This window comes from Wyeomyia smithii, chromosome 3 (genome assembly GCF_029784165.1).
Source record: "Wyeomyia smithii strain HCP4-BCI-WySm-NY-G18 chromosome 3, ASM2978416v1, whole genome shotgun sequence".
Classification (NCBI taxonomy): Eukaryota; Metazoa; Arthropoda; class Insecta; order Diptera; family Culicidae; genus Wyeomyia; species Wyeomyia smithii.
The window spans coordinates 145,076,936-145,090,164 of record NC_073696.1 but is presented as its reverse complement, the minus strand read 5'-3'; the positions used below and the strand labels follow the sequence as shown (position 1 = coordinate 145,090,164).

General features: G+C 40.5%; 1 protein-coding gene across 2 annotated transcripts; it reads right to left on the bottom strand.

Annotated features, from left to right (window-relative positions):
• Nucleotides 1–8,233: 8,233 nt before the first annotated feature.
• LOC129729624 (kettin homolog) lies at nucleotides 8,234–12,741 on the bottom strand. 2 transcript variants are annotated; one of them, XM_055688341.1, is made up of 4 exons: nucleotides 12,644–12,726; nucleotides 11,404–12,372; nucleotides 10,577–11,347; nucleotides 8,234–8,659 (listed from the first exon to the last, which is right to left on the bottom strand). In XM_055688341.1, exons 2-4 carry the CDS (start codon nucleotides 12,254–12,256, stop codon nucleotides 8,412–8,414), a joined length of 1,872 nt encoding a protein of 623 aa, XP_055544316.1. In that variant the 5' UTR covers nucleotides 12,257–12,372; nucleotides 12,644–12,726; the 3' UTR covers nucleotides 8,234–8,411. The 2 variants fall into 2 exon arrangements, with proteins under 2 accessions (XP_055544316.1, XP_055544314.1); XM_055688339.1 differs by having other exon boundaries at nucleotides 11,404–12,741.
• Between the last annotated feature and the right edge of the window lie 488 nt (nucleotides 12,742–13,229).

The following is a 13,229-nucleotide window of genomic DNA, read 5'->3' as shown; positions in this document are numbered from 1 at the left end:
GAAACATCAACTGCGACAATATGTACTACACTGACGGATCACTTCTTGATGGGTCCACTGGCTTCGGTATCTTCAATAACAATTTAACCGTCTCCCATAAGCTCGATAATCCTGCTTCTGTTTACGTCGCAGAATTAGCTGCAATTCAGTACACCCTAGGGATTATCGAAAAAATGCCCACGGACCATTATTTCATCTTTACGGACAGTCTCAGTTCCATTGAGGCTCTCCGATCGATGAAAGATGTTAAGCACTCTCCGTATTTCCTGGGGAAAATACGGGAACATCTGAGTGCTTTATCCGAAAAATCTACTCAGATTACCTTAGCGTGGGTCCCTTCTCACTGCTCGATACCGGGTAATGAGAAAGCGGACTCTTTGGCTAAGGTGGGCGCAACAAACGGTGATATTTATGAAAGACCAATTGCCTTTAATGAATTTTTCGCACTTGTACGTCAGAATACGATCATCAGTTGGCAAAATGCTTGGACCAGAGGGGAATTGGGAAGGTGGTTACATTCCATAATCCCCAAAGTATCGACGAACCCGTGGTTCAAGGGGTTGGATGTAGGTCGGGATTTCATTTGCGTGATGTCCCGGCTTATGTCCAATCACTATAGATTTGACGCGCTCCTCCGTCGTGTTGGGCTCGGGGAAAGTGGTATCTGTGCCTGTGGTGAAGGTTATCACGACATAGAGCATGTGGTTTGGTCATGCCCTGTACACCGTGACGCCAGGTCTAAATTAATAGCTTCCCTGCAGGCCGAGGGTAGACAGCCGGCTGTTCCTGTTCGTGATGTCTTGGCGAGCCGTGACCTATCCTACATGTCCCTTATATACGTTTTCCTGAAATCCATCCACGCCCCAGTCTAGTCCCGTTCCCCTCCGTCTACACCCAACAAAACGACAAGAACACGTTTGAACCTTAAGCACAAAACCAGCAACCAGACCCCGCACAACAGAACCAGGACCCAAGGACTACGAGCCTCTGTCCCAACTCACGACATCGTGGCTCAGCAGAACGAATCCATACATGCCATTCGACGATTATCAGACGACCATTGAACAACAAAACACTGATTGGAAATCCCATGCTAGTTTTAAGTTAGACTTAATTTCAGCTCGTAGTCGGCAGCGAGGATAAAAAATTTGCTTTAGTTTTTAAGTCATCAGATATAATTGGCGCCGTTAAACATTAAATTGTATTTGTGCCGTGTCAAATAAATGTTATGTGAAGAAAAAAAAAAAAAAAATTATAATAATAATATTAATAATAATGATAAAAATTCTAAAGTGAATACTTCACCGAACGTCTAAGTCACGACCTCACGGCTGATAGTTGGATTAATCGAGTGTCTCCGCAGAACAAACAATGACGATCCAGCTTCGTGTTGTGACACAGTGGCTGTATCTTACACTCGACCTTGTAGATGCCACTTGTAGTTGACTTCCACTCGCTCGATCGTATGATGGTCCGTGCTGCTAGCGGGGTAACAGCGGTGCGGGAGAATTATTCTTGCTGATATATCAGCTGCGTATCAGATCACTGGCGGGGTAGCCTGCCCCTGCCAGTGTGCAGAAGATGTTTCTGCCGATATATTGCAGGCTATTGTTATCGCACTCAAGAACTAATCGAAAAAAAAACACCCGTACGATAACTCGTGTATTGTTATTTTGCGAATCAAACGGAGATAAACAATTTGCGTCTAATCAAGACGAAAGCAAAACAACGAATGTCATTCAGTAAATTAGACGGGTGCGACAAATTTAAATTGCTAGGATCCAACACAGAATCTTGCTTGGGTTGTCAAAAATTATTAACTTTCAATGACTTGTTTATTTGCCTTGAAAAAGGCATTTTGATTTCCAAAATTGGATTTCCTGATGGCAATCTTCATGCTGCCCCAACACGGGGGGAATAATGGCAGTCTGGCGACACACGCTGAGAAAAACCGCGCTGCTCCTGAGACGTGGTGACCAACCACAGGGCTAGTGCTGCTGCTAAGGAAGGACGACTGCTGTTGTCGCTGTCTAGTGTCTAGAACTATTATGAGCGACTTCGGCTGAAACAGGTTCTCATATAGGCCAAATAGCATGTTTTCAATTGCAAGGTATATGATTCTGTCGACCGTGCTTGGGAAGCAATCATATAACGACCAATCAGAGGTCGAATTTTTCGTTTTGACAAGGCTTGACTATTTTCAATAGTACAATAGTGTGAATAATAAAATTACAATTATCTTATTTTGGGAAGAATCTTAGAAGATTTTGCAATCTATTGCTGCAAGAACGAAGGAAATCCATCGGATACTAACCGATTTATTAGCATTTGAAATTGGACACATTTTTCACTTTTTTCAGTTTTAGATTTTCATTTCACATCCCTATGTAGCCGAACTTCCTGAGAGAAGTATTCTACTTCAAAAAACTCGAACCGCGAATGCGCTTATTGAAAAAGAATATGTTAGTTTTGGTTTTAATTTGTTTAACCTTTATAAGACATTCTAGAAATAATATTTATCTGGTTTCTGTTGGAATAAGTAGAGTAAATTTTTTTAAAAATGTTTGAAATAAGTTGGAATTGGGAATATTCAATATTGTTCCAGCGGATGAGCATCTAACAACGTGGACCATACGTGCTTACTTCTTCGTTACTCTCACTATTTTTTTATTCATACCACCAAGTTGTTAAACTGACCTCAGGATCCAAGAAAAGGACACCTTGAACAAAATAAAAGATGTGAAAAACTGGCAAAGAAAAGCTGCGATCGTTTGCAAAAGGCTGTAAAAAGGGGTTCGCCACAAATAGCAGAATCACGAAAGGCAGAAGCACGAAAGGCAGAATCATGAAAGGCAGAACTCTATGACCGTACACACAAGGCAGAATATTTCAAAAGGCAGAATTTCGAAGGGCACGAAAGGCAGAATCACTGGTAGCAGAACCTGACTCACGATAGCCAAGTGCGTGATGGCAAATTGGTGCGAATCCTGGTCACGGTATCAAAGCTGCTACTCTACATTTATTATTTAATATTATTTGGTAACCAGACATAATAACTGGTCACACAGCAATGACCAGTTTTGATGGGAGCTGCAAATTAAGCCTAATTATTAGATCCGAAACGCGCAAACTGGTTTGGCTCTGGTCCTTACAACTCTCACGGCGGAGAGTAATTTTTCGATGTTAGGTACAAGTTACACTAGTCTCAACGGCTTGTTGGTTATAATTAACATAAAACAATTCATGCGGCGAAGACGCATAATCGAGGGCAAGGAACCGAGGCGGCACAAAGCCACCTTGGTTTCCGCGGTCCGAGCCGGCCGCCGACCCGCCATTAGGAAGCGGCGGCCTCTCGCATACAAACAACTGATCTACTGGTTTTCTAGGATTATTCAAACAGGTTTTCTTTCCCTTAGTTTAGTCCGAACGAGCGGTAGCAAGTAAGGACAGCATACACTTGGACAATAGAGTCGGCCGCGAGTGTCTGTTGTTAGAAAGAAAATAGACCATTTTTTAATTCTGCCATTCGTTATTCTGCCTTATGAAATATTCTGCCTTTCGTAATTCTGCTTTTCGTGATTCTGCCTTTCGTAATTGTGCCTTTCGATTTTCTGCCTTTCGTAGGAGACCCGTAGAAAGCTGCAAAACTAGAGTGGCTCATTGAAGTTCAGTAACTATTTTTCATATAAACATTTATTGTCATATATCAGTTGCATTTGCGGTCAACAAGTTATGTCTGATGCGCTTTGGTCAGGAAATCTCCGGAGTCATTTTGCTACTGCCGGCTCGTCTCGTCAGGCATTACTGCCTTGAAATATTCATTTGAATGGTGGGAAAAATTACCTTGGCTTTGAAAATCAGTCACACTAGCCATGGCAATTATATGACGGACGCCGCGTGCCATCGTTCGGCTTTGCGGAGCAAAACTTCGGTTTTAGGTGTAAAACTTCGGCTTTCTCTTTTGCTGAAGAGTAAACGATTCGTTTTTCCCGTGCAAGATGCATATGAGTAGGCAGTTGCTTACGTGAATCTCCTGTTCCGACTCGCGGAACCTTGTACCCGCCCGGATTGGGCTGGGGAACGGTAGAAGTTCCACCTTCAGAATCACAGGAGTCGGTTTCTCCGTCGTCCATTTCGGACGAAAGAATCAAATCCGCGAGCTCAAATATAGAGCCGGCACGGTAGAAAAAAAACCAAGAAAAAAAAACTACTTAACTCAGTTAGCCGCTCTCCTCCGCAATAAGTCCAGTCACAGCGGTCCGTTGATGTTGCTTCTGCTGCCTATGTGTAGCCTTTTGTCCAAACAGCAGCTTCTCTGTGCTGCCAACGGGATAGCCGGTACCCGGCCGACGGTGCGATAAATTTGCTTCTTTCGCTTTACTGTAAGCTATTGTTTGCACAACACAGGACGACTCGATAATCACACGCGCCGTACACACGCTATATAGGTTGAAGCGAACAATGCGTGTTTATTCTTTTTTGTATAGTCGGATAGCTTAACAGCGGAGTAGGCAACAACGATCCTATCTCCACTGAGGTATAATTCCAACTGTACCCTCATCGGTTGGCAAAAAGGAAAAGATGTTTTCTGTCGAGGGTGGCTCAGCCCTCTTAAGCATTTCTGCAAAAGAGCGCTTTGATCGTTCCTTAAGGGAACGCTTAATTTTTTCCTCGCGCTGTTTGTACGCGGGACACGCCGAAAGGTCATGCCGAGTTCCCTCGCAGTAAAGACACTTTTCAGTATCCTCACTGCAAGCGGTCTCAGCATGATTACTTCCGCACTTGCAGCAGCGTGCCTTGTTGCAGCAGTAGGTGGCTGTATGACCTAACTGCTTGCAGTTTTGGCAATGCATGACCCGCGGTACAAACAGGCGTACAGGCAGACGAGCCCTGTCCAAAGAGATGTAGTTCGGCAGTGCGGATCCGGCGAATGTTACACGGAAGGAATCCGAAGAGAGGAATTTCTTCTTCCCCTCTCGATGGATACTGAATGTAATTGCTTGACATCCAGTATCTTTACATCTTGAATCAGGGGGTTCTTGAAGCAGCCAACCCCGTGACGCAAAATGTCATCGACCGTTTCCTTCGGTAACCACACCGTCGATCTCCACGTCCTTGGCAGGGATGTACACGCGGTACTCCCTTGTAAAGAGCTCGTAGCTAGCAATTTCGTTTGCTTGCTTCAAGCTACTCACGACAACTCGCAGTTTGTTCGGCCTCACCTTCGTAATCTCCGTTACGGCCGAAAACTGTTTTACCAGGTCCTTGCCTATTTGTATAATGTTAAGAGGCTTCTTTATGGGCCTAAAGTAAACTACTAACGGACCTTTCGAAGCATCTGGGTGAGCTTTCACCCGTGTTGCCGGTACCCTTGGTACGGGGCTAGGTAGCGGGGAAGGTAGAGGGGAATTGATGGGGGAGATCTCAATCTCTTTCCCATTTGTTTCCACATCCAGGAATAGTTGCACCTGCAAGTCGTCCATTTTGCGGGAGCGTTACGCTCTACCGCACACAAACGATAAATATTCGAATGTGGGGGGGTGGGGGGATCAAGTAGTTGTTATTAAATTTTAAAAACAATTTTTCAAACTACAATGGATCAAAATAAAAAAAGACAGTAATACTAATACTAATAACAATAGTAATAATAGCAATAATAATAATAATAATAATTATAACAATAATAATCATAATAACAATAATAATAATAATAAATAAAATAATAACAATAATAATAATAATATTAATAATAATGATAAAAATTCTAAAGTGAATACTTCACCGAACGTCTAAGTCACGACCTCACGGCTGATAGTTGGATTAATCGAGTGTCTCCGCAGAACAAACAATGACGATCCAGCTTCGTGTTGTGACACAGTGGCTGTATCTTACACTCGACCTTGTAGATGCCACTTGTAGTTGACTTCCACTCGCTCGATCGTATGATGGTCCGTGCTGCTAGCGGGGTAACAGCGGTGCGGGAGAATTATTCTTGCTGATATATCAGCTGCGTATCAGATCACTGGCGGGGTAGCCTGCCCCTGCCAGTGTGCAGAAGATGTTTCTGCCGATATATTGCAGGCTATTGTTATCGCACTCAAGAACTAATCGAAAAAAAAACACCCGTACGATAACTCGTGTATTGTTATTTTGCGAATCAAACGGAGATAAACAATTTGCGTCTAATCAAGACGAAAGCAAAACAACGAATGTCATTCAGTAAATTAGACGGGTGCGACAAATTTAAATTGCTAGGATCCAACACAGAATCTTGCTTGGGTTGTCAAAAATTATTAACTTTCAATGACTTGTTTATTTGCCTTGAAAAAGGCATTTTGATTTCCAAAATTGGATTTCCTGATGGCAATCTTCATGCTGCCCCAACACGGGGGGAATAATGGCAGTCTGGCGACACACGCTGAGAAAAACCGCGCTGCTCCTGAGACGTGGTGACCAACCACAGGGCTAGTGCTGCTGCTAAGGAAGGACGACTGCTGTTGTCGCTGTCTAGTGTCTAGAACTATTATGAGCGACTTCGGCTGAAACAGGTTCTCATATAGGCCAAATAGCATGTTTTCAATTGCAAGGTATATGATTCTGTCGACCGTGCTTGGGAAGCAATCATATAACGACCAATCAGAGGTCGAATTTTTCGTTTTGACAAGGCTTGACTATTTTCAATAGTACAATAGTGTGAATAATAAAATTACAATTATCTTATTTTGGGAAGAATCTTAGAAGATTTTGCAATCTATTGCTGCAAGAACGAAGGAAATCCATCGGATACTAACCGATTTATTAGCATTTGAAATTGGACACATTTTTCACTTTTTTCAGTTTTAGATTTTCATTTCACATCCCTATGTAGCCGAACTTCCTGAGAGAAGTATTCTACTTCAAAAAACTCGAACCGCGAATGCGCTTATTGAAAAAGAATATGTTAGTTTTGGTTTTAATTTGTTTAACCTTTATAAGACATTCTAGAAATAATATTTATCTGGTTTCTGTTGGAATAAGTAGAGTAAATTTTTTTAAAAATGTTTGAAATAAGTTGGAATTGGGAATATTCAATATTGTTCCAGCGGATGAGCATCTAACAACGTGGACCATACGTGCTTACTTCTTCGTTACTCTCACTATTTTTTTATTCATACCACCAAGTTGTTAAACTGACCTCAGGATCCAAGAAAAGGACACCTTGAACAAAATAAAAGATGTGAAAAACTGGCAAAGAAAAGCTGCGATCGTTTGCAAAAGGCTGTAAAAAGGGGTTCGCCACAAATAGCAGAATCACGAAAGGCAGAAGCACGAAAGGCAGAATCATGAAAGGCAGAACTCTATGACCGTACACACAAGGCAGAATATTTCAAAAGGCAGAATTTCGAAGGGCACGAAAGGCAGAATCACTGGTAGCAGAACCTGACTCACGATAGCCAAGTGCGTGATGGCAAATTGGTGCGAATCCTGGTCACGGTATCAAAGCTGCTACTCTACATTTATTATTTAATATTATTTGGTAACCAGACATAATAACTGGTCACACAGCAATGACCAGTTTTGATGGGAGCTGCAAATTAAGCCTAATTATTAGATCCGAAACGCGCAAACTGGTTTGGCTCTGGTCCTTACAACTCTCACGGCGGAGAGTAATTTTTCGATGTTAGGTACAAGTTACACTAGTCTCAACGGCTTGTTGGTTATAATTAACATAAAACAATTCATGCGGCGAAGACGCATAATCGAGGGCAAGGAACCGAGGCGGCACAAAGCCGCCTTGGTTTCCGCGGTCCGAGCCGGCCGCCGACCCGCCATTAGGAAGCGGCGGCCTCTCGCATACAAACAACTGATCTACTGGTTTTCTAGGATTATTCAAACAGGTTTTCTTTCCCTTAGTTAAGTCCGAACGAGCGGTAGCAAGTAAGGACAGCATACACTTGGACAATAGAGTCGGCCGCGAGTGTCTGTTGTTAGAAAGAAAATAGACCATTTTTTAATTCTGCCATTCGTTATTCTGCCTTATGAAATATTCTGCCTTTCGTAATTCTGCTTTTCGTGATTCTGCCTTTCGTAATTGTGCCTTTCGATTTTCTGCCTTTCGTAGGAGACCCGTAGAAAGCTGCAAAACTAGAGTGGCTCATTGAAGTTCAGTAACTATTTTTCATATAAACATTTATTGTCATATATCAGTTGCATTTGCGGTCAACAAGTTATGTCTGATGCGCTTTGGTCAGGAAATCTCCGGAGTCATTTTGCTACTGCCGGCTCGTCTCGTCAGGCATTACTGCCTTGAAATATTCATTTGAATGGTGGGAAAAATTACCTTGGCTTTGAAAATCAGTCACACTAGCCATGGCAATTATATGACGGACGCCGCGTGCCATCGTTCGGCTTTGCGGAGCAAAACTTCGGTTTTAGGTGTAAAACTTCGGCTTTCTCTTTTGCTGAAGTGTAAACGATTCGTTTTTCCCGTGCAAGATGCATATGAGTAGGCAGTTGCTTGTCAGGTGTAGTGTAGATGAATCGCGCGCGCGGCGGAGTCCTTTGATTCCCGCGTAGTGCAAATGTAAAATACACCTTGCTCTTCGGTCTCCCGGAGGAGAATACCAAGTCTGCTTCCCCTTTTTGACAAGTAGGTTTAAATCCCAACGAATGATAAGTCCTAATTGCGAAAGCAAACAAATCTTAACAATTAAAACTACTATTTGTCTAATAGTGTTGAGAAGTCACCATTTGTGATTGGACACACATACTCATTATTTACTAATATTTATCATAAACACTTAAACTACTAACCCCCCTTTAAAAACAAAACACAAATTTAGTGTTTCAACTTGCCCCATATTAACGAGCAAGTTGAAATGAAATTTGCAATAATTGACGACTTCAGAAACTGCAAGTTAAATCATTATATTTTTTCGATTTTTGAGGTACTTTGATGTTTCTGTTGGTAGTGTCTCTGAAAGAGCTTCTGTCGTTAATGTTTTTGTGATAGTAATTAGAAATATCCTTATTTTCTGGTAATACTAAATTTAGTTATTTATTTATTTACATCTATTTCCATCTGACATTATTGGTCTCCATAGAAGTCAGTAAGTGGGAAAAAGCCTATTTGAGGCCATCCTCATCGGGATTTAAGTTTTGTTTTAATAATATTAGCTGGCTTGTTCGATTAGTTTTATAAGAATCTTTATTATCTCTCTAGGGACAAAAATACGCCGAACTATGAGCGCTTGGATTTTTTGCTTAGCACACAGTAAGCATACCAACAATGAAACTAATATTAACAAAATCATTTAAATTTTTATATGTGTATATGTTTTGTGTCGTTCCTTAATGCACTCTAAGTGTTGACATTTAAATTGAAATTAAATAATGCCCCGAAGCTGTAGAGCTTCGTAACCGCAAGGTTACAGAGTAGGCTTTGTCAAGCGGGTGGCGGGATGGGTTCGTATCTTAGTAGAACCAAGCCATTCGTTGGCAAAAGAACTTTTAAGTATGGGTTTGTTCTCAGGCTCTTCTACACTCCCTCCAGACTTAATATCCACCGGTCTACAGTTTCGATAATATCATAGTCTTCAGCTCGTTATACACTGTTAGAGTCTACACGCAAAAGTTGAAGTCTTGTACAATCATTGTGTCTTCCCGATTCGCACAAATGTTGCACAGAAATCGCACAATAAATGTGTGAAACGCATAACGCAACAGTTGTACTGCGAATACATTGGCATAGATTGAAATCAGAATATGTATCATATACCGACACTTTATCACTTCATCTGACATCGAGTGTATTAGTGACTGCTCTTTCTCTCTTGCTCATAGATTTTCCATGTACGTGCGACGAGACTAGATACGTCACATATAATTTGCAGGTTACTTTTTCGGTTCGGGTTGCGACGCGCAAGACGATGTCTCGTCGCTTTACGAAATGAGCGAGACACCCGTGCTGTACATACTAGATGCCAGTGTTGTTAGTCTCACTCATACTGTCGATGCGTGCTTGCTGCTATTCAGTGAAGAGGAAGAAGAAAAAGTATCTCGAAAGCGTGTGTGCAAAAGACTTGAAAAGCGTAGCATATGTCTCGTCCTCAAGCAGAAAGGAGGAGAAAGGTTGTGCTTCTCGCTTGCTTTGCAATGCTGCTTGATACCAGTTGAAACTGTTTAGGTGTAGTAGTTTGGAGGTGCCAAATACATTGGAGAAACGCTACAGCATTAATTGCGTTATGCCCAACACGCAATCATTGTACTGGTTCCGAATTACATCAACAATTGCGCTAAAAACGCACAATTTTGTACTGGTTTCGCACCATCCAACTTTTGCGTGTGTAAAGAAGGAAGTAGGTTACTAAGTCTGAAGAAGAAGACAAAAGCACTATAACACGGAGCAGGCTACTGCTCAATTAGTAACACTGCAAAAAGGTAGAAAAATGGGCGAAAAGCATAAACGCCCGGACAATGCCACATAAGATCAAAAAACTACTGGTCGCAGTAGGGTCCATACAAAAAATAAGAGAAAAAAAAACAAAATAAAAAGCCCCGAAGTTAACAAACATTTTCTGTCAATTTCATACTATACCTTTAATGGCCTTTGTGAAAGTAGGAGGAGACGTTTCAGTTGTAGCAAGCTCAATGACTTTGAGGATACAAGTTGTAGTTATTTCATTAAAATTATTTTTGGCAGTACAAATGTATTCTCCTGCATCCGCCACACCTACATCTTTGATCAAGATTTGCGCTACAACACCATCGTTTAATAGTTTTATTCTTTCTCCATAGTCTATTGGTTTGTAATTTTTTTGCCACTTCAAAATGGGTCGCTCACCATTAACAGAACAAATCATCTTGACAGTTCGTCCTTTTTCAATTGTGATATTGTTCAACTGGCCAGCCCAAGTAAGTTTGTTCTTCGAATCACGAATTATATATGATTCCTGTTTGTATGGCTCGGTTGCTTGTTGTGCTCGTATGCGGTTCGACGCTTGATCAGGTAATTTATTTTTTTTGTCTTTTTCTTGCGATTCGTCTTCCGTGAAGTGTTTTCTATCTGCATGGTGCATTCCAGGTAGGTGCAAATAATGCGCTTTGCCAGTAAACTCTACTTCATGCATAATTCTGCGTTCACCAGCAATATTTTTCACAATGCATGTGTAAACGCCGCTGTCATCGGGTGTTGGATTGTATATATTTAATTGAAATATTTCGTTTCCTTCATAAGATGCTCGTATTCTTTTATTTAAAATAACAGGGTTCTCTTCTTTCAACCACATTACATCTGGTATTTTCCATTCAGGACTAAACAAGATTTGACACTCTATTATCAAATCATTTAATGCATGATGATAATAATCTGTAATAGAATATATTATAAATCATAAATTGAATAGGTAACTTAAAATAAAACACCTCTAATTTTTATTATGGTTGGAACGTCAACATCTTGTTTAATAATATCAAATATATGCACCTTTGCTGAGGAACACACTTCACCACCTCGATTTTTTGCGATGATTGTATAAACTCCAGAATCGGACTTTTGTACATCCTTTAATATTAAAGAATACAAACCATCAAACGCTAATGTTTGCAATTTGGATGATCTTTCAACAGGCTGATCATCTTTGAGCCACCTCACAGCAGTTTCTACACCTGAAATTGAACTCTGTAATTTTACTTCGGAACCTATTGGTGCAGAACGATCAGTCAAGTTTGTTAAAAAAACAGGACACCGTTTCGCTAATCGATCTTTTCTAAATTGCTCATCTTTTTCTTTTTCACTTAAAGCTTGCATGACTTCATCAGGTTTTTTGTAAAACCATGCTGTTGCATCTTCGTCATCAGAATCATACGCCTTCCAAAGAGATGGATCAACCAATTGTTCGCTTGATTCATCAGATGACGATTCAGTACTGAAATCTTCTTCTGTTGAATATATTCCTTCACTATTTTTTATTCCGTATCCTATGTCTTCATTGGTATCATCTATATTGTTTGATTGCATACAATCATTGTTTTTTTCAATATGATCAACTGCTTCCGCTTCTACTTTTTCTAACACAATTACTTCAGAAAAACTACTTTCTTGTTCTTGTTCTCCAGTGATGTTAAAATTTATGTCAACATTAGAAGATAAACATTCGTGAATGTCAACTTCTTCAGTCATTTTTACAGCGTTGTTGCTGATTTCAGCTTCCGGCTGGTCTTTAGTTGACATATCTAATTCATTATTAGACTGTATGATCGTATTCAAATCTTCCATAATGTTTGTTCTAGTAGATTTTACGTCAGTTTCAATGTCTTCTTGATCCAAAACAACGATTTCGATATTCTGATCAACAGATATATCTTTGCATGCTGCCTCATCGATCACGCATCCTGAAGAAAAAAAAAGCGATACATATTCATCGACCATAGACACCCCTCCAGAAACATCCATTATTAAAGCTTTGTCAATAATAGCCTTGGATGATGCAAGTTGAACATTGCGGTTTTGACCTATTTCGAATGGCGATTTTTCGCGAATGAGCATCATTTCTTTTCGTAGAGGATCATTTAATTTTAATCGTGATATTGAAACCGAGCGCGAATGGAGATCGCGCGACGGTTCTCTGGACGTATATGATTGCTCAATTTCTGTCACTAATACCCCGGGGACCGCATGAGGCGAATGGCTTTTTTTAATATTTTTCACCATTCTATTAATAACGATTACACACTAAACAAGATAAAACATTTACCGCGACTGACTTTGGCAATGAATTTATGTTGAGTTTTATAACGACAGCCGTCGTCAGAAACTAAGCTTATTCCTATATATAAATTCAACTAAAATAGATCGTATTACGATCCTAATTGCAGCTGATTAGGGTGGCTTGAATATATACTGAATAAACAAAAACATATACTGAGAAAAATACTTATTGTTATGGGGTCGGCAGGTCATTGATCGTAAGCTTATTTTTCCATCCTTTTAAATACAGCGTTGGATGTTCGTAATATGGTTGGTTGGTGCTGGGTGTTTCCCAATCAAAACTTATTATTATGACACAATTCAAAGTTTTTCAAAGGGATTCCATGAATCTGTTCGGAAATAGCTATTAAATATTTATTGTAATATAGAGTAAAAGTTGAATGTGAATAAACAAGTACAAGTATTCGACATTTGAGGGGTTCGCCACAGAAGGCAGACTCACGAAAGGCAAAAGCACGAAAGGCAGAATCATGGAAGGCAG